The sequence below is a fragment of the Eretmochelys imbricata genome, chromosome 22, assembly GCF_965152235.1.
Source record: "Eretmochelys imbricata isolate rEreImb1 chromosome 22, rEreImb1.hap1, whole genome shotgun sequence".
Taxonomy (NCBI): domain Eukaryota; kingdom Metazoa; phylum Chordata; order Testudines; family Cheloniidae; genus Eretmochelys; species Eretmochelys imbricata.
The window spans coordinates 15,223,779-15,247,342 of NC_135593.1; the positions used below are offsets into that span (position 1 = coordinate 15,223,779).

Genomic DNA, 23,564 nt, shown 5'->3' on the forward strand with positions numbered 1-23,564 from the left:
TTGAGACAAGGTCCCGGGCGGGTGGCGTTGGGCCGGGCAAGCCGCGGCGGGGCGGGGGCAGCGATCCCGCCCGCCTGCTTCTTCCCCGCAGGCCGGGCCCGGCGTTGCCCGGGGGTCCTGGGCCGACCCCACCCGCTCGGGCCGGGGCGCGGCGGCTCTCGGGCTCCATGGAGACGGCGCGGGGCCCCCCCGCCGCCTCCCTCCCGCGGGCCGGGCGGCTGGTCTTCGCCGGCTCCGCCGAGCGCGACGTGGCCTTTGCCAAAGCCTTCTGGGACTCGGTGACCCTGCAGCCCCCGCTGGAGTCCTGCCTGGGCGGCGGGGGGCCGCGGCCTCGAGAGACCCGTGAGAGATCCCCCCTCCCCCCGCGTTCCCCCCCCCCAGCGCTGCGGGGAGACCCCCCTCCCCCCGCGTTCCCCCCCCTCCCCCCCCAGCGCTGCGGGGAGACCCCCCTCCCCCCTTCTCTCTCCCCCCCCCAGCGCTGCGGGGAGACCCCCCCCTTCTCTCTCCCCCCCTTTTCTCCCCCCTGTGCTGGGGGGTGTGAGTGATCCTCATGTCCTTCCCCTTGCCCCCTATCTTGGGTGACCCCCCCATTCCTCCCCAGTAGTGGGTGGGGTGACTCCACCTTAAGACTGTTTATTTCCTATCTCCCCAGGGCTGCCTTGAGAGCCCGCAGCCTCTGTTCCAAAAGCCAGCTGTATTTTAGCTATGCCCTGCATGACCCTGCTATAAAAAAAACCTCTTCTGTGCTGATGTAGAACCCAAGAACCCAAATCCCCTCTCCCAGCCTGCATGTATTGGGTGTGTATGATATGCCTTTGCTTCACAGGCACTGGAGATTCGAGGTGTTGGCCCAAGCCAAGGCCTAAACTTGTGTTTCATTGGATACAGATGAGCTGCCCCATTCCAGTCAATGTAAATACTTGCATGATTATGGTTAAGCATGGGTGTAGGTGTTGACAGGATCAGACGCCTGCTTTGGTAACTGGATGAGGTTGAAAGTAATGTTTTGGGGTGTTTCTGAAAAGTTCCTTATGCATTGGTGCAAACTCCAGTGTGGACATTTGTGTTCTGGTTTAAAACGGGTGTATTTTGATTTAATTAAACATGTTTTTGATTGCCTTGAACTAAGCTTGGTTAGTGAAATCAGTGTCTGCGTGGTCTTTTCTACTGCTTCAACTAAACTGGTTTAAAATCACCGCTGTACTTAAACCATATCATGCTGTATGTCAACAAGGCTAAAGTGATCTTTTATTTCTTCTTTATGTGGTTTTTGTTTTTTAGGGAGAAATATTGCTTTCCAGATTCCACCAGGCAATAATAGTGAGTATAAAATAACAAGTGCTCTCGTGTCGCTAAACCCTTGACATCTTGGGTTTTTTTGTGTGTGTGGGGCGGGGTGTGTGTGTGAGTGAGTGTGGAAATTTAGCCAGGAAGTGGCTTATAGGGGCTGAGTCACAGGAGACTGCCCTCTCCCCAATTAGTGGCAAGAGTAAGATGGTCCTGTGGTTAGAGTGCTGTCCTTGAACTCCAGAGACCTGGGTTCAATTTCCTACTCTGCCACAGACATCCTGCATGACCTTGGGCAAGTCACTTTATCTCACTGTGCCTTAGTTTCCCATCTGTAACCTGGGGATAACAACACTGCCCTGCCCTACAAGGGTGTTGTGAGGATACTGTGTTAAAGACCATGAGGAGCTCAGGTAATGGGGGCCAGATTCCCAGGAGTCTTACCAAGAGCCCTGTAGCCAGATATAGCTTGATCCTGTGAACGCTTTCACAACTTTAAGGGTATGAGCAATTGTGGTAAAAACAATGGGGCTATTTTTGTGCTTAGAGGTAAACTTGTGCTTGTTTCAGGATTGTGGCCATAAGCCCCATTTCAACTGGGTAGTTGAGTACTCCCATTGACTTCAGGTTAGGCACGTCCTTAAGTACCTTTCTGAATAGGGGCCTGTGTTAGGATTTACTTCTCCAACTCAGTTTCCAAAATGTGAAATCAAAGGAAACTCACCAGGCTTGTCAATTAGTTCACAGTTCTGCAATGATGCCTGTCACTTCTATTGTTACTGGCCAAACTGCATTTCCATAATGATGCTGTAACCATGACTGAGAACAAGTCAAGTCTCAGATTTCCGTATCACATGCCATTTGTATAGGTCTTAGTGCTTGCTATTCTGAATCCTTATTCAAAAGCTTGTCTAGCACTAATTTTCTATATAGCCTGTGACTCTCTTATTTTATTTAGAGAGTGAACAGATAATCCTGGAAGCTCAGAAAGCTGAAGAAAAAGAAAAATATCTTCAGAAGGTAGGATCTACTGAATAAAAGATTCTGGAGTGTGCCTAGTGCAAATTTTTTATGTTTTATTTATATATGTGTGTGTGTGTATAATGTTGAAATACATGAATGTGCATAATACATAATATGCACGCAGAATAAAATCTAGACTGGTTATTTTTATATATCTATAGATATACATACATACATACATACATACACACACGCCCAGTACTTTAATAGGGCAAATTTACAAATCTGAAAACAATTATGAGCCAAATCAGCTGGGAGGAAGAACTTCATCAGAAAAATGTGAATGATGATTGGGAATCAGTTAAGATCACCTTATTAGGTGCCCAGAAATTCACAATGAAGGAAGAAGCCTATACTGGTTTAAAAAAAAAAAAAAGACATAGTTTAGAGGGGAAGTGAAGGAAGCCATAAAAAATGACAAATAGAAGGGTAAGTTGATCGTAATAAATGTAGAAAATGGGTAAAGGAAACCTAGGGACCCAAGGAGAAATATATGATCACCAGAGTTAAGGACAATAAGAAGGAATTTAAGTATATTGAAGGAAAAAGAATCTTGACAATGGTATTGGGCCATTACTATATGGAAATGGTAGAATTATCGATAACAATGCAGGAAAGGTAGATGTGTTGAATAAGTATTTTTGTTCTGTTCTGTATCTGGGCAAAAACAGATGATATAGTCTCATTATATAGTGCTTCTAACACTTCCTATTCCACTAATACCTCTGGAGGATGTTAAACAAGCTACTGAAATTAGAGCTTTTTAAAGCAGCAGGTACAGATAACCTGTGTACTAGAGCTTTTTAAAAGAGCTGTCTGAGTAGCTCACTGGACCATTAATATTGGTTGTTCTGTTTGGTGGGTTTTTGTTTGTTTTGTTTTTTAAATTAAGTCTTGGATCACTGGGGAAGTTCCAGAAGACTGGAAGGAAGCTAATGTGTCAATTTTTTAAAAAGGGTAAACAGGATGACCTGGGAAATTTTAGGCCTCTTAGCTTGACATCAATCCTGGGCAAGATGACAGAGTGACTGATATGGGACTTGATTAATCAAGAAGGAATAAAGGGTCATGTAATTTACTGCATATCAGCATGGGTTGGTGGAAAACAGATCCTGTCAAACTAACCTGAACTCATTATTTTTAGTGAAATTACAAATTTGGTTGATCAAGGTAGTAATATTGACCTAATATAGTTAGACTTCTGTAAGGCATTTGACTTGGTACCACACACAATTATATTTTTTTTTAAAAAAAAATACAAAGTTCAAGTGGCACATTAAATTGATTAAAAACTGGCTAACTGACAGATCTCAAAATGTAATTATAAATGGGGAATCATTATCCAGTGGGTGCATTTCCAGTGAGTTCCTGCAGGATTTAGTTCTTGACCCTATGCTATTTAATAGTTTTATCAATGACCGAAAAGAAAGCATAAAATCATCACTGATAAAGTTTGCTGATGACCCAAAAATTGATTGGGGTGGGGGGAGTGGTAAATAGTGAAGAGGACAAATTACTGATTCAGGGCTATCTGGATCACTTGGTAAACAGGGTGCAAGCAAACAATATGTGTGAATGTAAATGTCCCAAGTTCGCACTCATCGGAGATTTTTAAGAGCAGGTTGGACAGACACCTGTCAGGAATAGTCTAGATAATGGTCCTGCATTGAGTGCAGGCTACTGGACTAGAAGACCTCTTAAGGTCCTGTCCAGTCCTATGATTCTATGAAAAACCCCATGGCAATCCTGAAGAGCAATTTTTCTTCCTGTATATGTTGGTACATAGTGTTTCACAGTTACAATAGATAAATATGGTTTGAAGTCCATTTGGAGCCATAAAACAAATCTGCTTTTTAGTAGTGCCTCTTAGAAAGAAAGGCTTTTTATCTGTTATCCCTTTAACAAAGGAATTGGGATAATTAAATTGCATTTTAAATCTGGAGGACAGCTAGTACTTTTATTAAAAACATAAAATTGAAAATAATGAAGGAACTTAAACAGCAGAAAGTGCGAGTTGTTTATCTAATTGAAAAAGGAGCTAATTATCCTACTGCAGCAAAACCATAGTCTCAGTAAGGACTGATTTGTTTTTTTTTGTAATATTAACATCAAACATTTAACTCCTTGTAGCTGAAGTCGACTTAAGAAAAAAGCATAAATTGCAAAGTTGGAGTGCATTTATAAATTTATTAATATAATTTCTGAAAGTTGTTACATGTTTGCTTTAACATGCTGCTTGTGACTTTTCCTTTTTTTAAAAAAATTTGTTGCCAAGCTGATAATAGCACAACTCTGGAACATACAAAGGTTTCTACAATGGAAAGCAAGTAGATTATATAGAATATGCTGTATATAATGAACAATGGGTTGTTTGCAGAATGCACAGTGCCATGGTGTACAAAACACTAAAAACCCTAAAACACTAAAATAATCAGGACACTAAATATTAAGACTACAGCAAAACATAAGGGTGAATCCTTCCGCTTGTTTGCTTGGTGCAAAGGGGTGGAAGATGGGTTTAAACAGCAAGCTGGGTATTCCCCTGGCATAGGGAAATATCCAGGTAGTAAAAAGCCAACACATCTAACTCTGTACCACCTACTCCTGGCTGCCTTGCTTCAGTGATCCCTACCTGCCTAACAGTCCTTCCAGGGTCATCCCCAACTGGTGGAACTTAGAGCAACCGTAAGGCTGCTCCAAGTTGTGCTGTAGAATGGAGTTGAGTCCATGATGCCCCAATATCAGGTGGGTGGAAAGGTGGCATGTTGTCACTTATGCTCCCCTTACCCACCTGAGATCTGGTATTTCTAAGAATTTAGCTAGCCCATAGTATTTACAGAGAATTAATCAGTTCAAGGGGACCAATTTTTTTTTAAAGACCAAAAGTATTGCATCCACTTTCAAAATTAAATTCCAAGCATATTAACATTAAACCCAATAAGTGTGGGGTTTACTTATTTCTCCTTGTTATGCAGCATGTTGATTTAACAATTTTATATACAGGGTTTTTGCAAATTAATGCAAGTTTGGGGTGGTGGTGGTGGTTAGGAATATGGGAATTGCCATGCTGGATCTGATCATTGGTCTGTCTACTCCCTTATCCTGTCTCTAGCAGTAGTCAATACAGATGCATCATCTGAGAAAAATCTGAGAAATCCATAGTAGATGATTATGTAATAACTTGCCCGTGGGGAATGTTTCTGCCTAACCCCTGTCAGTTAGTAGTTGTCTTATACCCTGAAGCATGAAAGTTTATATCCCAGCTGTATTTTTAGACTGTCCTAAATCAAGAAGCCTTTGCCTAATTCAGTTCAAATTTTGTAGGCAAATTCTAGCTCCAGCCCAAGCCCAAACATCTGCACCGCTATTTTTAGCGCTGTAGTGTGAGTCTGTATCTGTAGACCTGGGCTCTGAGACTCGCAGCACGGGGACTCTGCTTGCCATGTCGCTGTACCCTTAAGGCTTTAGAGGTCAAAACCAACACCTCCAATATCTGCCTGCAAACCAGCATGGAGCCAATGCAGATCATGGAGCACATGTGTGGTAGGCTGGAGATGAGGTATACCATTCAACAAGCCAGTAGAACTGTTCATTTGACCAAAGTTACTCACCTATTTGTTGAGAGGGTTGGGGCTATTAATCACTATCTCAGCGCTGCAAGAATAAATATGAAAGACTGTAATGGTTTCTCATGCAATGTGCATCTACAGGCTGCATTCACTTTTGAAATTTTTGAACCAAAACTTTTACTGGCCAAAAAAAAAAAAAAAAAGCAGATTCAGGTCATCTGAAACATTTTTGCGACTTTGTGTTGAATTTTCCAGATGACTTGTTTGTTTTTCAGCTTTAAAAAACGAAAAGAAAAAAGTCACATCTGTCTTGATTCTGTTTTATTCTTCCAAACAACTTGTTTTGAGATTTCCTTCCATTTAATTTTAAAAATGGAAAACTTAAAAATAAGGTCAAAATCCAAACCAAATGTTTCATTCAATCCCAAACCAAGGTTTTTGACTCTTAAGTTTGCTAACAATTTCAGAAATATTCATTTTTGGGTGGATCTGATTTTCCCCTTCTTCCTCTCCCCTCCCCTCCCCCCCTCTGGAATTGCCAGAAAACATTTGCACAGCTCTATTGCAAGACCTGTCTTTGTTTGATCGATTTTGACTCTCAGACCATAATGGCTCCTTTGATTGTATTGTCCCTAATCAGGTAGGAGGTTTTGAGACATGCTGTGTGCTGTTCATGTGCTGACATACCTGTGTATGGTTAAAACGCCTTAGTAAAGAAGAGAAGCTAATGTGCATTTAAAATTTTTATTTCATATTCTGGACTAATCTCATGACAAGCAAAGTCTATTTGGTGGTTGTTTTGAATGATAAAAGTAAAGTTTTGAAGAATTGGATATAAGATTTGTAGCTTGTTTTTTGTTGTTGTTGTTTTTTTTTTAATTTAAAAGAACACTTCATCCATGAGACTAGTCAATAATAGACTTTACTGTTGTTTAAAAGATCATGCATTTAGGAAGAAGCTTGTTTGGCTGATTGTGAGCTCCTTGGGGCCTGGACTGACTTTTATTATGTGTTTTGTTCAGCACCTAGCACAATGGGGCCCTGTTTGCATTCAGGCCCTTTTGGTCCTAGTGGAATACAAATTAACAATTATGACCCTTCAAATCCTCAAATTTTTTTAATCTGTTCAAATAACATTTTTTGAATGTAAGAAGACACTAGGATTTACATGATTCAGTCTTGTTAACTCACCTACTGTACTTGAAAAGTATCCAGATACCTGTCACACTTCTCTCTCACACATACATACACAGTTAGCGTATAATGACGGACACCCCATTGTACTTTTGCTTTCTAGATGCTGAAGCATTCAATAGAAGTAAGCTTTTTTTTGCATTTACCAACAATAAAGATGGTAAATTAGTACAGTACTGCATATGTTCACTATGGATCCAGTTAATAGGAAGCTAGCTCAAAAGCAAATAACATTCAATATTATGATAACGTCGCTAGCCTTACTTTAGTAAAATGTTTGGGGGTGGGGGTTTTGGAAAAGCTTATCTTTTAGGCCTGGGAAGCAGGCCAGATGAAAGCAATCAGAAGTAGGTGTGTAAAGGTGCTGAGGTCTGCAGCTCTTTCTTGCAACTCGGCAATTCTCCTCTTTCCAGTTAATAACCTGGTAATGCGTTTAATCTATTAGCATGCATTAGGCTTACCTTTTGAAAATTGGATTAACAGGGCAGTGTAGTCCTTTTCAGTGAATATTCAGTTCATTTTCTAAAAATTCGGCAACTAGATGAAATCAAGGTAGTGCAGCTTTGCACATCCTTCAGTTGTAGGTGCAGTTGAGAAATGTTAATGAGCAAATTATACAACTGCAAGACCAAGTACTAGCCTCCAATAAATCCAGGGATATGAACAGAATAAGACTACCATTTTAAATTATTAGACAAAGGTAAAATTTTCCTTTCAAATCCACCTGGTAGATCTTGAGTTGGATGTAATGTTCTTTCTGTGTGGGGAGGCGTCTCATTGGAAGAACAAAATATGGAAGGTGAGATCGGCAATGCGGATCTGAGAAGAGAATTTTTCCCTAAGTAAGGTATAAAGTAAGAATTTTCAAAAAAGCATCAAGTCAAGATATAACCATTACACTGTAATTTCACAAACTCACAGTGAAATGCATTCATTGAAAAAGGTTGTTTTAATTAGCCAGTTAATTTTAATGAAATTGGAGTAATGTGCGCAAAAACATAGCTGGTGTATATTTTTTTAAAACATTTATTACACTGGACTAGTATGTAATTCATTTATTTCTAGTGTTTTTAGATTATTATCTGATTACCTAAGAAATTACAAGCACTGCAGGTCTAAGGGAGTCAGTCTAAGTGTGCCTAACATCAGGTAACCTAGCCTGTCTGAATATATTCAGACATATTGATACATAATGCTTTTTAAACTGGTCACTTCCTCTCCTTCAATCTTGGTCTCAGACTGCTGTCTTCTACCTCATCTCTGAGTTAGTGCTGTAGGTCTGAATGTGACCATTGGATACTTTGATAGTGGTGTAGATCACATCAAGAATTTATTCACCTAGAGTACAGAGCAGCATGGCTGGCAAACGCATTGAAGATAACTTGAGGGCCTGGAAGAGACTTTCACAAGGTGGAGTTAATGAAGTGTTAGGACACTGCCCTCCTTCCAGTTGGCATTATTGCTGATTTGGCAGTCAAACCTGGCCTGATTGTGACAAGGTACAGAGGCCCAGCACATAATGGGATTACAAGGAGAGCCAAGGTTCCCTAGTTATCACATGGATCATCTGGGTTACTAAAGCAAAGGAGAAGCTGCAGCAACCTGGGTGAAAGGGTTTGCCCTTTCCCCAGTTTTCTGTAAAGGCTGGGGCAGCCATTGCTCACCGCCTTTTCTTTTATAGCCCCACCTCCCCATATCTTCCATGTGATAGCTCAGAACTGAGCTCTCCTTGTAACCTCTGACACGCTGGGCCATTGTGCCTTGTCCCAGCATGTTCAGGTTTGACTGCCAAACTTGAACAGGGTTGGCTTCCTCTTGTTTTTAATATTTGTGTTCATAAAGCCACCCCGGCAGAAAGGGAATTGAACTCAAATAGCATCTGGGGTTTTCTTTCACCTTCGTTGGCTGGTGTTTATCAATACAATCCCTTTTTTGTGTACTGAGGTATAGATTCGTCCCCCTCTTTTTTACAGCCTCACATATTTTGCTTTCCTTTCTAGTAAAGGAAAATAAATAGTAAAATGTAAGTTCAGACTCCAGAATAATGTCTAGGTGTTATATTGGGGCATCCGCACCCCAAAATGGACTAGTTTTAGTCTTGGATCTCTTCCTACCGGCCGTATTTTTAAAAAGAACTGTTCCGTAAATCAATGGTAACGTTTTTGGCTAGGTTTAAAGTTGGTTAAAATTTGAAGTGGTTTGTTGAACAAGTGACTTTTTTCAAGGGCTGGAAATTACATAAGCAGAAAGCTCAAACTGTGCAGAGGAAATTGTGGTCAGACAAAAGAATCCGAGCTGGCTTCAGGAGTTTTCTTTCGGTAGCTGGGTATTAATATACTGGCAGAGGCTATTGGTCTGTCTTCGTTGCAGTTAACTCTGTCTTTTACTTGGCTGTTGCTCCCTAACCCATACTGGCCACAGACAACAACCCTCTTGCCCAAGTTTAGAGGTGCTTTTAAACCCAAGCTTGTTGGCCGGGTGGGGCTGTGGGTTAAAACCCAGATGCTGCTCTCACTTGGGCTGGTAAACCACGGACTTTGCAATGGGTGACTAAAGCACTCTTGTGCTGATAGTCCTTCAGTGCTTTCCCACAGTTTCCCCTGTGTGCCTAGAAGGACAGACAAGTTCTACCACACCTAACTGGGAAAAATCAGAGTGGCTCAGCTCACTGCAGCACGAAGAGCCATAGAGATGCCCCCAGAAGTCATAGTGATAGGCACAGGGGAGCACAGCACCCATAGCTCAAGTAGGGCTTTGCAGTGTGGCTGCTCATGCCTGGGCTAGGCTAACTAAGGGTGATTGGCCCCTGGGTTACCTTTGCAGTGAAGATGTACCCTAAATGATTCCTTAAGGAATGTTGAGCATCCTCTTCCCTCTCTTGGCAGGAATCCTTTGTCTCCTTTTACTTCCCTGTGATAGGTACTAACATATTCCTGTGTTTAAACCATAAATCAACATTGAGCATCTTGGTTTTGCTGATTAAACATCTCCAGTGCTGTTTATCCCTATTTTTCCTTACCCTGCTCCAATAGCTAGATCTTCTATTTTGTTTTTTCCTGAAAAATCCCTTGCTCTATCTAGCATTAGCTGCTTGGGTAACAGAAAGCAATTTCTGATTCATTGTGTTTTTACTAGTGATTAGAGACTGTAGGTGAAATTTTGGTCTGTTTAATATTCAGATACTTACAATTCCGTGTGAGTCTCCGCTCTGGTATTGAAAGAAACGGGGAATGACATGGGCACTGAATAAAGAGGTTTTCAAATCAGATTTTACTTCCTTAGTTTTGTAAACATTAGGTTTTAACCCAAAAGGAGTTATGAAGTGAGAACTCTTTGGTGTTAGTCACATTCTGTAATTTGTTGTTCTCTGGCATCAGTGGTGGAGATTTCCCAGAATACTTATTGGAATGTCTGTTTCATAACAAATTACTAGGAATGTCTCAGCACAGTTTAATATGCTTTTTACCCAGCTTAAACAATTTCAAGCTACAGAGGTGGTGGGGCAGGAAGAGTAGAAAGTCTGTTCTTCATTTCCAGCAAGCAAAAAGCATTTGATTATTTGTGTGTTAGAAGTATTTTGATTTATATGGGTGCCTGGAAACCCAAGTATTAAACTGGTCTGAGTAGAAATTGTTGCACTGTTCATCATGAAATCGTTCTGCTTTGCAGCTGGTATTTTAGAGAGGGAATGGTTTTAACAAGTTCTGGGACGTGAACTTATCTTTTTACAGTTCAGAAGAACCAAGACTGTTAATGAAAAATAAGCAAAAAGTATTTGCATGTTTCACTACTCTGGATGAAATCATGGGCCCATGGAAGTCACTGGGAGATTTCCCTTGACATCGGTGAAGCCAGGATTTCACCCTCTGACTTTTTAAAACATTGCCTTAGAGTGGGAGAGAATTGCTTGCACCGAAGAAGTAGTGTCACAATAAAAGGTGTCTTCTGCCTTGGATGTGATCCTGTCACATCTTTTAAGCTACACAGGTTTGATGTGGGTTATTTTGGATGGGAGACCAAAATAATCCTTATTCTGCAGTTTTGAAGAGACACAGGGAGTATTGTTTGCTAACTTTTGTTTGTAAATGTGTTTACTTCACCACTTGGAGTGGTTCATCCTGGATCAAGACACAGATGGCTTTCTTCATATATCCCTACATCATTCTAGGAACAGAAAACTCTCAGTATTTTAAGATCAGACTTTCTGGATCATGGAAAAATGCTGTGAAATAACTGCTTAGTTGACAAAGTATCTCCTAATGTACTTGTTACATATTTATTCTAGCTCTCTGCTCCATTAAGAAATCAAATGTTTATTGTGAAGCTGTAAGATGCAGATGAGTTTAAATTAATTTCTCTGGACTTAAAATGGTAAATATGTTTTCTCTCAGGCCATGAGGAGGGATGAAATACTTGCTTTACTGTGGAAACAAAGAGAAGAGAGGATTACAGTAAGGGTGGTTATTTTTCATATTCATCTTTAACATGTCTGTCTCAAGAGCAGTCCTTCCTTGGCACTTCTTATAATACAGCAGGTACCAGGAAACAACATACTCTGGTGAGGGGATACTGATATAATTGAAGATTATCTAGTCTGAGAATAGTCTTGGAAAACAGATGCACTTTAGTATGAATGTTAATGACCTTTGGGAAAAGGAAGTAAAATATGTCTTCTTCCCCTTGTAATCCAAAAGACAGTGGGAAAAGGAAATTGGTACCGTATATACACATATATACACACACACACATATGGTCAAGGGGTTACTTGGCCAGATCTTGGGGCTGGGGTTAATCTTTGTCAGACAATTATATTTCTTATACCTAGGTGCCCAGGTTCCATTCTTTTTGAGGCATCCTGGTAGAAGAGGGTCTTCAGGAGGGATTTAAATGTGCTTTTGCTCAGGAAGGATGTTTCGGGCATTAGGGGTAGCATGGAAGAAGGTATGGAGATGCTTGTGAGAGAAGCAGATGGTGTTGAGGCTCACATTGCTGACAGGGAGGCAATAGGAAAAGAGACAAGGATGAGTAAGTGCTAGGCCTAGGAGGCCTGGAAGAGAGCTTGGATTTGGAAGGCAGAATCTAGGGGAGGGATTTATGAAGGGGGTGATATTGTCAGGTCAGTGGGCAAGGAAGATGATCTTGGCAGCAGCGTTTTGTTATAGTTGTTTGGCTACTAATAATGGAACTGAAATGAAATATAAAACAAAGATAAAATACAATATTAAACTTAAGGATGAGTCACAGAAGCAACACTTCAGTTCGTTTTAATACAACCACATTTCACAAAGTAGTTAAATTTCTCAATTAATTTAGCTAGACTAATCTTTACAGCCTGTCAGTTTTATTTTTAATTAACTTTATTTTTCATTATCTGTTGGCTTTCCCACTATAACACCCTCTTACCAGAGATTTATATGGGAACCATAAAACTGGCCATAGTTTTGGCATATGTTATCACACTAGGATCCTTTTTATAAACCAATTTTCTGAGGGTGGGAAATCCCTTTAGCTTTTTTCTTATACGTAGCATAAACTAGATTTATTGATTTGGAAAGCTTTTGTGTGGATTAGCCAGATATTTAGGAGAAACAGAAGGAACTGGAACAAGAGGGTTTTCTGTATGACTAAAGAATTCTCTTCCTACAGAAAGAAAAGGAGTACTTGTGGCACCTTAGAGACTAACAAATTTATTTGAGCATAAGCTTTCGTGAGTTACATTTCTTTTTGCGAATACAGACTAACATGGCTGCTACTCTGAAATCTTCCTACAGAGGTGATTGATGTGTGAGTTCAGAGGCCATATAAGACCAAAATTTCTTCTGCTGAAGAGCCATGCATCCTGATTGTTATATACAGTGACATTCTAGCACAGAAGAGCAAAACTGCAGATTTTAGGCAGATAAATGTAATGATTTAATGTAACAAAACAGTGACTTAGAAAGCAAGGTATCATAAAAGTCTTTCATAGATGAAATCTTCATCTTAGGAGTAAAATGGTTTTAAGAGCAGAAGAGTCCTTTTTCTTCTCTCATTTATTTCAGGATTGTAAAGTGGTTCAAAGTAAGTACTTCCTTTTCACAAAATTCATTAAAATCCAGGATAATGCATATCTGTGTTACAAGACAATTTCCAGATTCAGTCAGTTAAAACTAAGCTTGCCACAAGGGACTGATCAAAATGACATTTCGTACGTATAAGAGCTGAATTGCTACAAGTATGTATCAGAGGGTGTCTATTAATGAGGATCTCTTCATCTACTGCTTTTTGCTTTGTTTTGTATGAATAAATTATATATGCTAGAATAATCAGACTAGCTATGGTAGTAATTTACAAAAGCATCTGATCTGCCTGTTGATATTGTATTTCTGTGATTGTATAATGCAGTCTTTCAGAATGAGCAAACTAAATTTAGAATGAATGAAAACAAATTCTAAATAATCTTTCTTTTGTTTCTTAGAAAGAACAGATTTCTTGTCTGCATAAACCAAAGACCAAAACACATCAAGTAAGGTAATGTAACTGCTTATTATAAGGCTATCACTCTGTCCCAGCAATATTGCTCTGATTAAAGTCTGTTCGCATTATAAAGTCCTGTTTTTGTCGGTTGATCGCTCTGCCACGGAAATGTTCTCTGGGCCATAATGTTTTCCAATCATTTTTACTGTTTTGAAAAAAAGATAATCAGATTTGTCACACTCATGTTTTAGAGAATCAGAGGCTAGTGAAGAGAAAAGCCCTTTTAAATTGACCATGTACCCAAGTGTTTGTGAGACTGGAAATGAAGGGCTAGATCCTGCAAATGGATCTTCCTGGGGGCATCCCTACATCATTGCAGAGCCGCATTGAAGCCTTGGAGGCTCTGGGCCCATGCAGATAGTTCAAGATCTAGCCCTAAAACTGGAGCATTTTAAGAATATTTGAAGACTTTTGCAAAGGTGAGGGATGAAATGCCCTAAAGAGAATTTCTGCTGTGGATAGGATACTGGATTAAATTAACCAATCCAAAAATGCGATTCCTAAACTTGGTGAGAGTTGTGACCAACCTCATGACTGAGGTTGCTGAGGATCTGATTTTTCATTCTGCTGAACAGCTTCCTCTCTGGCCCTGGAATGGAATCTCCCGAGTGATATCAGTACTCTTCTTTCCCATTGTGAGTGAGCATCTGTATAAACAAACAGGAGCCAGAAAATATCAGATAGGGAGTGGGAGATTTAATCTACTGTGTGAGCAGAAGCTTAAGTTTAAGGTCACATTACTGTTCCTTTCGGAAACCAACAATTGATGAAGGTTAGAAAACTCCCACAACTGAACTTTGTCAGCAGGTTTTGGTTAGAGATGACTATCAGACAGGAACAGAAAATATAAAAATCTGTCTTTGTAAAAGGAAATCTCATTTAATTAGATAAAAAAACAGTTTAAACCTGACCTTGTATACAAAAGTTGCTGCTAAATTAAAGATGAAATATCAGGTCCTTTTACACGATTGTGCGGTTGTTTCTTTTTTGTCCGTCCATTAATATGTTTTCACTGTGTATAGAGAAATAATAAAGAACTTGCTTTTACCTATCCACCCATCGCTGTCCACCCCAAATATTCTGAAATCCCCACAGGGCCAACATATACAATCTTAGGTACAGTTTATTTTCTGATACATGTCCACACACTCAGGGCTAGAGTTGAGATAGCTGTGAACAGTAAAAGCATTGCTTCTTGTAATACAACATATGCTGCACCTGTGTATCCCTTTCGACAAGAGAATTTCACAGCATCAGTAAATAAGGGCTCACTTACTGATGTAACTAAAAAGAAAAGGAGGACTTGTGGCACCTTAGAGACGAACCAATTTATCTGAGCATGAGCTTTCTTGAGCTACAGCATCTGATGAAGTGAGCTGTAGCTCACGAAGGCTTATGCTCAAATAAATTGGTTCGTCTCTAAGGTGCCACTAGTACTCCTTTTCTTTTTGCGAATACAGACTAACACGGCTGCTACTCTGAAACCTGATGTAACTAAAACACTTCCACTAAAAGCCCAAAAGAATTCAATTGGGAGAATTCTGAGGTCACTGTGTGTGAACATTGGAAAGCTCTCAGCCTAAAGGTACAAAGTGCAGTGCTCTTACACTGCAGATGGGAGTCTTACCATTTGCTCCAGGCAGTCCTATATCTATAGAGTACTAAGAGGAACCATGGGTATTTCGCATTCTCACACAGTATATTTTATTCTCTCATGTAATATTTGTGCTCTATTTCTGTGGTTTGGGGGCATTCTCATTGATAGTCCCTGCTCTGAGGAGTTTACAGTCTTTGTTCTGTTTGTATAGTGCCTAGTACAATGGGCTCCTAGGCACTACCACAGCACAAATGATAAATAGTAGCAGTTGCCGATTCTCCTTTCCTGATGCCAGAAAATGTAATGTTGCTCTGAAAAGCTGGTGTTCCTGTGGAACATGCTCACATCAGCAGTTCCAAAATGCATTTTGATCCATGTTTGTTAGGCAGCACTCAACCAGTTCAAGAAAATAGCTGCATTTTCTACAACGTTGTCCTTTATTTCTAAAACCCATCTTAAAAATCTCATCTGTGGAAAAGCTGACTTGGTATCTCACAATCCTTGATTCAGCAATTTCTCCCTTTTAATGAGTTTTAGATAATTCAAATGAAAGCATTTTTCTCAGACAGCTGATTAGGCCCCACAGAGAGAACTGAAGTTTAATTCAGCTTATTACCATATAAAACCTTTTAAAAAAACATTTGCTTTAACTCTGCCTTCAAACAGAACATTGAGCTACTGAGTATATTTATTTAAGCAAACTCACCCAGAGTGGAAGCTATAGAGTCGTATCATAGTCTAGATTCATATCGTGGTCTAGAGAATACTTGTCCTGCCATGAGTGCAGGGGACTGGACTAGATGACCTCTGGAGGTCTCTTCCAGTTCTATGATTGATTCTGTATTTCATTAGAATACTTGTAAATTTAAGTCTCTAATGCTTGTCACTAAGAAATGATCAATGATCATATCAATTTCACTAATATCTTTTAAAACATTTATAGTCTTTATTGGCTGAGATGATTCCTGTTTCCAGTGATAGCTCAGATGTACAGTGGAAAATATTTCCTATTTCCAGGGAGCTATGCAATGTCTAAATCCTACTAATCTTCCTTGGGCAGAATTCACTCTTTTCCTGAGTCTTTCTGCCTTTAGTGATATCTTTAAAGTGAATCTCCTTTCTCCCGCTCTGTTTGCCCCGATGCTGACCTCCTCAGCTCCCATGCTTGGTCTGTCTGTATTTATATAGCCTTTCACCTTCAAGTATTTAAAAATAGAAATCCGCCTCTCTTGCTTCTAGCCAGTAGGGGAAATAGTTTGAATAGTTCGTCCTGGACTGCTTTTTTTTTTTTTTTTTTCTTAAATAAGAGCTTGTTGACACATAAGTTGTACTGCTTAATTAAACTGTTTTAACTATAGCAGTACAAGCCTCCTCATGTGACTGTAGTTGTACTAATATAAATGGTGCTTAGAGCAGTATAGCTAATTCCCGTACTGGAAGGGGAAAAAGTTGCATCAGTATAAGGCATCCCTATCCTGGTATAACTGCATCCATTTTGGGATTGTACTGGTCTATAATTATTTCAGTTTACAAAAAAACAAAAACAAAAAACCCACTCACCCTTAACCAATATAGTTGTACTGGTGCAAAATATGTGTGTCTATTCGGTCTTATATCTTTAGCCGTTTTGTGCATGTGTCCATCTGTAGAGCTTATCAAAGGAAAGCCAAGTCAGAGAGCAAACTCAATGTAGTGTGGACCATAGTTATTCTTTCTTGCATGAGATATTAAGGCTGGACTCTAGATAGCCTTGGTCCAGCTGCTGTGAAAGTTCTGCCTACCATGCTCCTGAGCCTTCCCCGTTAATCAGTTGTTTCATGATTCCAGTGAGGTGTAGATGTGATTGCTAAGGGAGAAGGGATTTCTCAGGTTCAGTTGCATGGAGAGGTTTAAATATCAGAACAGTGAACTGGAATTGGAGTCTGCAGTCAGTTGTCATCATCTCTAGGTTGGTCACTGACCCCTTCTGTCTAGGCTTGCTTCTCTTCCTCTTTCACAGGCACCTCTTCCTGGACGCCCTCCCACTTGCTGAAACTAAATGTGGCAACACCTGAACTTCTCACATTTCCTGTAAATCCCTTTCTCCATCACTGCTGAGAACTCCACTGTCCTCCCTGTCACTCAGGCTCATAACCCTGGAATTATATCTAGATTGTAAAATTTTCAGGGTAGAGACCACATGCTTTTAAAATCTCTGTAAAACACCATGTAAAGATGTGGTGCTCTAGGGAGTTAATAATTATGCAAAAGAAGTGCAAGAAAAAGATATTAAACCAACATGCGTTTTACACAAACTCCTGAACACCTTTAACACTCTGCCATGCGCTTAGGCATTGCAAAACACATTGTACCCATGCAAAAGGAAAAGTAGTACTTGTGGCACCTTAGAGACTAACCAATTTATTTGAGTATTAGCTTTTGTGAGCTACAGCTCACTTCATCCAATGAAGTGAGCTGTAGCTTATGAAAGCTTATGCTCAAATAAATTTGAGCTGTACCTCACGAAAGCTTATGCTCAAATAAATTTGTTAGTCTCTAAGGTGCCACAAGTCCTCCTTTTCTTTTTGTGAATACAGACTAACACGGCTACTACTCTGAAACATTGTACTGATGATCACCCATCAATGCTATTCTAAGACACTCTAATAGTGCTGCCATTGCAGTGCACAATGGTTAGATGGAAATACGCTAACATTATTTAAACAGAGAATTGTCTTGAGTTTTGATGGTATTAGTTACCCATAATGTTTTGCTTTTCATGCTGATACAGAAAACATAACAAACTTGATGTTGTTTTCTACAGGGTATGAAAATGTAACTGCATACCCAAAGTCCAAGGGTTGGATCCTCAAAAGAGCCTAACTTATTTAGGAGCACATCTTCTATTGACTTTCAACAGACTTGTGCTTCTAAAGATGCATAGGCATTTTGAAATTCCATCATTTGGTTCCAAAAGTTAAAATAATTGCATGTAGGCCCCGTCCTGCAAAGATTCATACATATGCTTCACTTTACGCAGTGAGTAGTCTCATTGGGACTATGCATTGTGGGTTAAGGGAAGCCTCTGTGTTTAGTCATCGCAGGACCAGGGTCATAGTAATTAACAACTCTGTGCCCGCCCCCCCCCCCCCCCCCAACAAGTGAACGTTTTTGGTCTAGATCAGTGGTTCTAAACCTATTTACCATTGTAGGCCACAAATGCAACTCTGTTATATGCACGGTGTGGATGCAGTCCATATACTACCTGTAGGGGCCTGAGGATGTCACGTGGGCCGCAGCTGTGTGCTGGTTGAGAACTACTGGTCTAGAGCTTGGCAAAATATCTGTACCTGAAAATATTTTGAATTAAACTGAACATTGGAAGCATTTACTCTGCAAAACTGGATAAAGAGGCAAAATGTGTGGCGGTGGCCTCAAGCAGTCAGCATAAAACCTGAAACTAAAGTACGGGAACTGCTTCACCCATTTGTGTACTGTAGCTGACCTGGTTCTGTTCTTTCCAACAGGGCAAAGATATCCGATTCTGACACTGAGGATCAAGAAACAGTAAAAGCTCTTGAATAGTTTGATTAAGTTGACTGACTTGGAGATTAAAGTCTTTGTCTCTTCACTTCAGAATGATATCCTGCTAACAGGCCTATTCTGCTTTGGAATTTAAGCCACATACATTCCTGCCTTCATTACATTTCTAGTTCTTCCTGTTGAGACACGGGATACTCTGCCAAAAGTTATGGATGCACTTGATGGAGCAGCTCTTCAATCTAGCCGTAAATGTCTTTGTACTTTTGTTTGGGTAAAAGTCAAAGCAATAAATGTTTAATCCAAATAAATGGATTTTTAATGGCAAATATTTTATTTACTTTGGAAATTAATTATGCTATGTCTGTTTATGGTATCATGATTTTACAAATGCTAGTTCTGTTTTGGTTTTTTTAATCAGCTTCATGTTTTTCCTTTGTCTTGGCTCTCTTCCACCAAACTAAACACAGTGATAACGGTGTATCTGATCAAATAGGACGGCTGCATAGGGTAATTGTTTGTGATGGTAGTATAATATATTAAATTTTACTGGCCTTCCTATCATAGAGACTATACATCTCTCTCTAAGGCTCATTATCTCTCCTAATACGAGGAAAATATAATCCTTACTGAGCTTTATTCCCAATGATTCAGAACTATGTTCTAACTGAATTTAGTGCATAAATTCATTGAGATTGCAAACCCCTGTTACACTAGTTTGCATTCTGCTCTTCTGTGACAGCGCGCTATGTCTCTCTGAATTTTCTCTTGCTCTGCTGCAATGTTTCTTTTGGTAGCTGACACTGATGCACAGCAAGACCAATTCACAAAGGGCTTGGTTCCTCCCTTGTTCTCTGTGTGCAGGAAATGAAAGTGCTAGTTGCAGTGAGATCTTTGTGGAGATTGTCAGCATAAAAAAAAGTGGAAATACTGCACAAAAATGTCAATAAAACATTTTGTAGGGTGGGAACTAGAGACATTGCCAGTATCTACAATCCCTGTTCTAGAAGGGGATGTTTTCAGTCTCCTGTCACTTGCAAGGGAAGGCAGGTTTTTATAACTTCCTCAGACTCTGTACTGTGAATTAGTCAGCATTGCTTTGCATCACTTTCAGGAGACACACACATTTTGTACTCTGGCTCAGATAATATGCATCTCACTCAAAGCACCAGCTTTGTCCAGCCATCAGTCTTCATTGCTATTATCAAATCTGACCAACCTCTCTTGGCTTTTGAAATATTAATGCTAAATTTTAATGTAGCCAGTGCTTGAATAGGAGAGCAGAAGGGGAAAAACCCTGTAGGTGCAGTTGGTGATAGTGGTGGAGTTGGAAGTACTTTTCCCTCTGAAGCACTACTCCGTGAGTCTCCTACCCGAGCAATAGAGGTACCATCTTTTGGATGTGCCATTAAAAAGTAAGGCCCAGCAATGCCTGGTCAAAAAAGATCCTGTGCCCCATTTTGCAGAAGTATGGGGTATTAGCCCTAAAATTTCAGCCAAATAACAAAATAAAGAAGAGGGTGACACTCTCATACTACAGTAATGGATATGGTGTAAAACCTGAATCCACTAGCACTGATTTGAACTGAAAATGATACACACCTATAACAAAATCGTGGCTAGAAAGAAATGAAAAGGATCTGACAGGGGCTAAGATAGACTAGAGACAGTGTTGGGTCATTTGGTTAGTGACTTATTGTGACATTCTTGGGGTGGTCAGGACTGCATTGTGTTTAACTGGGTGTCAGCTCCCTGACACTGCTAGCCTGTTATTGGCATAGCCCAATCTCCTGTGGGCTATGCCTGCCCTTTACTTTTCCCTCCAGGTTAACAATAGTGTACCTCAGTCTCCAATTCCTTTGGAGCATTTCCCTGTCATATCCAGCCTCTTCTATATTGAACACTCAAAGAATTACCAGCTCAGCTGTTCCCAGATGGACAGTATACACACCAGAATTATATCTTTGTAGAACACACAGTACTTGGATATATTTGTCATGAAAACAAGAATAAGTTTAACAAAACAGAGATGCAAAGTGAGTAAGATTATTGGTGGAAAAAACGGTTAACTATCAAACAAATCAATACACATTTTCTAGAGACTAAACAATCTAACCTCCTGTCTAAAGCAGTCTTATCTCACACATAGCCTTTTGCAGTGTTTCCAGCCGAGGCTGGTTATGATCCCATTTTTCATTAATGTAAATGTGCCATCTATTTACTTCCTAGGTGCAGGATAACAGGGTGTTTTCCTTGTCCACCCAGCTATAGTGCAGTAAACCTTCTGAAGTGCACCCCCTGATAATGCTATTTTCCCCCTGCTGCTGTTCTCTTCCTGTTGAATCTCACAATCCTTCTTCTGTGTTTTGTTCCTGCTGATGATTGTGAACAAGACAATGCTCAGTGTACATTTCAACAGATAAATGGATAAATTTATTTGAGTGGATAGAAAACCAGTTTTTGCCTCTGCTGATTAGCACCTTGGTACAAACTGTAAGAACATATTTCCAGTAATATATATCCTTCCATAGTAGCAGTGCATACATTTCATGATGATATTCATAACCAGTGTGAAACCAGCTTTCCTTTGACACATTACATGACATTTTTTTGGTATACCAGAATCAGGATTTGCTTGTAACCTCCTTATCAGTTGACATTGAGAGATTTAGGGTCACATTTATCCAAGGGATTTTAATTCTTTGGAGCTTTGCTAGCCAGATTCTAAATGCTATAACTCTTCTGAACTCTGATGGACTTGTAAACTGAATAGGTCTGGCAAATTTCATCAGCACTAAATTCACTTAATGTAAAGGAAAATAAAAGTTTGTTTGTTTAAGCAGATGCTGGGTAAGGAGAAGGAGCATGGGGCTAACACTGTCACAAGGACTGCATAATTAGTTAACAGAATTGTCTAACACATTTTTAAAATACTGAAGACTAAGATCTGTTGCAAGACAAATTATATAAGATGTTTAAATATTTGTACTTCATGCTTGTTCAAAAAAAATTTGATCAGGGCTCCATTCCCTAATGGCATTTTTCTGTCAAAATCAGCAGAATTTTAATTAGAATTTCTGCTACAGATGCTGCAGTGTGATCTCTGGTTGTGCATCTGATTTTGGAGGGGCTGATGGTGAATGAGTAGCACAATATCCAGTCACCTGCAGTAATTCAACAAAATGTCTTGTAAACATTGACGCTTCCTTCAAGGAAGGCATGCTGATAGTTTTAACATTTTTTCTTTGAACCCATTAAGAAACTCCTTGTATGTACGTTCTAGAGCAATTGGAAATTATTTTACCTATAGTATGAAAATATCCAACAGCTGCAATGAAGTTTATTTTTTTTATATACTTTCTAGAAGCACAATAATTATTTTGGTCACCTCATTGTTCATGAAACAAACAAAATCTTCCAAAACAGGATATCCTTTTGTGTGTCAAAAAGTGTTTCAAAGAGCAGATGTTCTAATGGAGCTTCAAAGAAGTGAAGCTTTGGCTGGCATGTGTCTGATTTTAGGAGTAGAGCCCAAGCTCCTGGCAATTTATACACTCTGCTTTTCTAGATATTTAGAATAGTTTAAGAGGATTTGAGGTGGTTGGATGCTTATGTTGCCTTAATGACATACCTTGCTTTAGGGATTTTGAAGAATCTTAAAATGGAAAGGATTTAAGGAGTTTTCTTCTAAAAACCCAGGAAATTAATTTTTTTAAAAAATGTGTTAATACAATAATTAAAGCCATAAAATTGCTCATGAGACTATAGGTTCATAAATAGGTGTTTGAATGTTTGCTGGATCAGGGCCTTAAAAACCAAGGGTCAGGAACTGCAAAAGAATTGCTCCTAGAAGAGCATTACTTCTGCGTTACACATCCGGTGTAATTTTATGACATGACATAACTATACAAGATGTGCAAGGCAGCAGAGGTAATGCAGTTGGAACCCTAACTTTTGCATTTCCTGACTACTGGCGATATGGAGTACAAAGCTTGCAAGTTTTACTAAAAGGCCTTTTAAAAAATTAATATTTATTGATTTTTGGATAATTGTTTCATTGAAAAGTTTCTCCAACTGGGCCCAAAAGAATGAGCCTGGGTTTTAATTTTCTTTATTAAAATTTGTGTTTTTCTTAAAAAATTGAGAATTCACAACTTTGTGTATCAGTGCCATTCAGGCAATAGTGCTCTTGAGTTTTCCTACATTTCATTCTTTGTAATTCTCTGTCCCTGTCTGCAGCACCTGGAAACCATCTCAGGCATGGAGAATTTGACCCTCAGCTGAAGAGTCAATGGGCCCGGAAACAGATGCACACCAACTTCCCAATCAGGAAATAACAGACAGTGAGGAAAATGCAGACTCAGCATTTATCCCATTAAAGTCAGTGTTTGAAACAAAATCCCTACATATTTTCTTTTTGTCCCAAAGCAGATGCTTAAAAGTGCCCAGAGAACAGAGTCCTCAACACCTCTGATGGGAGGTTCTGTCCATAGCTTTTAGGGGTTGTGGGCAGAGGGTCTCTCCCTAGTTTGTGCAGCCTGTCAATCTAGCTCCCTGGGGTGAGGGCACATTTCCTCTTGTCCTAGCTCTTTCCGCAGCGATCATGCAAATCCCTGAGTCTGCAGTAGAAAATGTAGCGTTTCGTGTTGGCATGAATACAGCCTTATCTCCCCTAGAGCAGGGGTGTGAGATTGAAGGGGGGTGGAGGAGTTGAGTGTAGGGTGTTTGGGGAGAAATGGGGGTGTTTTGAGAAGGCTGGGGGGCTCTGTCTTGGAGTTGAGATGAGAGCGCCTGTGGGTTGCACAGAGGAGGTGGGGGGTGTACAGTGTGTGTGTAGAGGACTGAGGGATACAGGGGGC

At 39.9% G+C, this 23,564-nt stretch overlaps 1 protein-coding gene across 2 annotated transcripts; it reads left to right on the forward strand.

Annotated features, from left to right (window-relative positions):
- The first annotated feature begins 22 nt into the window (after positions 1-22).
- Positions 23-23,098, forward strand: HOATZ (HOATZ cilia and flagella associated protein). Of its 2 annotated transcripts, none has more exons than XM_077839694.1 (7): positions 23-342; positions 1,282-1,320; positions 2,246-2,307; positions 11,465-11,530; positions 13,531-13,583; positions 18,693-18,953; positions 22,945-23,098. In XM_077839694.1, the coding sequence occupies exons 1-6, from the start codon at positions 168-170 to the stop codon at positions 18,748-18,750; spliced, it is 453 nt and encodes a 150-aa protein (XP_077695820.1). In that variant the 5' UTR covers positions 23-167; the 3' UTR covers positions 18,751-18,953; positions 22,945-23,098. The 2 variants fall into 2 exon arrangements, with proteins under 2 accessions (XP_077695820.1, XP_077695821.1); XM_077839695.1 differs by having other exon boundaries at positions 29-342; positions 11,465-11,524.
- The last annotated feature ends 466 nt before the right edge of the window (positions 23,099-23,564 follow it).

Bases quoted from the DNA above. Each gene is read 5' to 3' on its own strand.
- HOATZ (XM_077839694.1), top strand. From the start codon at position 168: ATGGAGACGGCGCGGGGCCCCCCCGCCGCCTCCCTCCCGCGGGCCGGG. The intron at 343-1,281 runs GTGAGAGATCCC...TTTGTTTTTTAG, and splicing joins GCCGCGGCCTCGAGAGACCC to GGAGAAATATTGCTTTCCAG. The intron at 13,584-18,692 runs GTAATGTAACTG...TCTTTCCAACAG, and splicing joins ACCAAAACACATCAAGTAAG to GGCAAAGATATCCGATTCTG.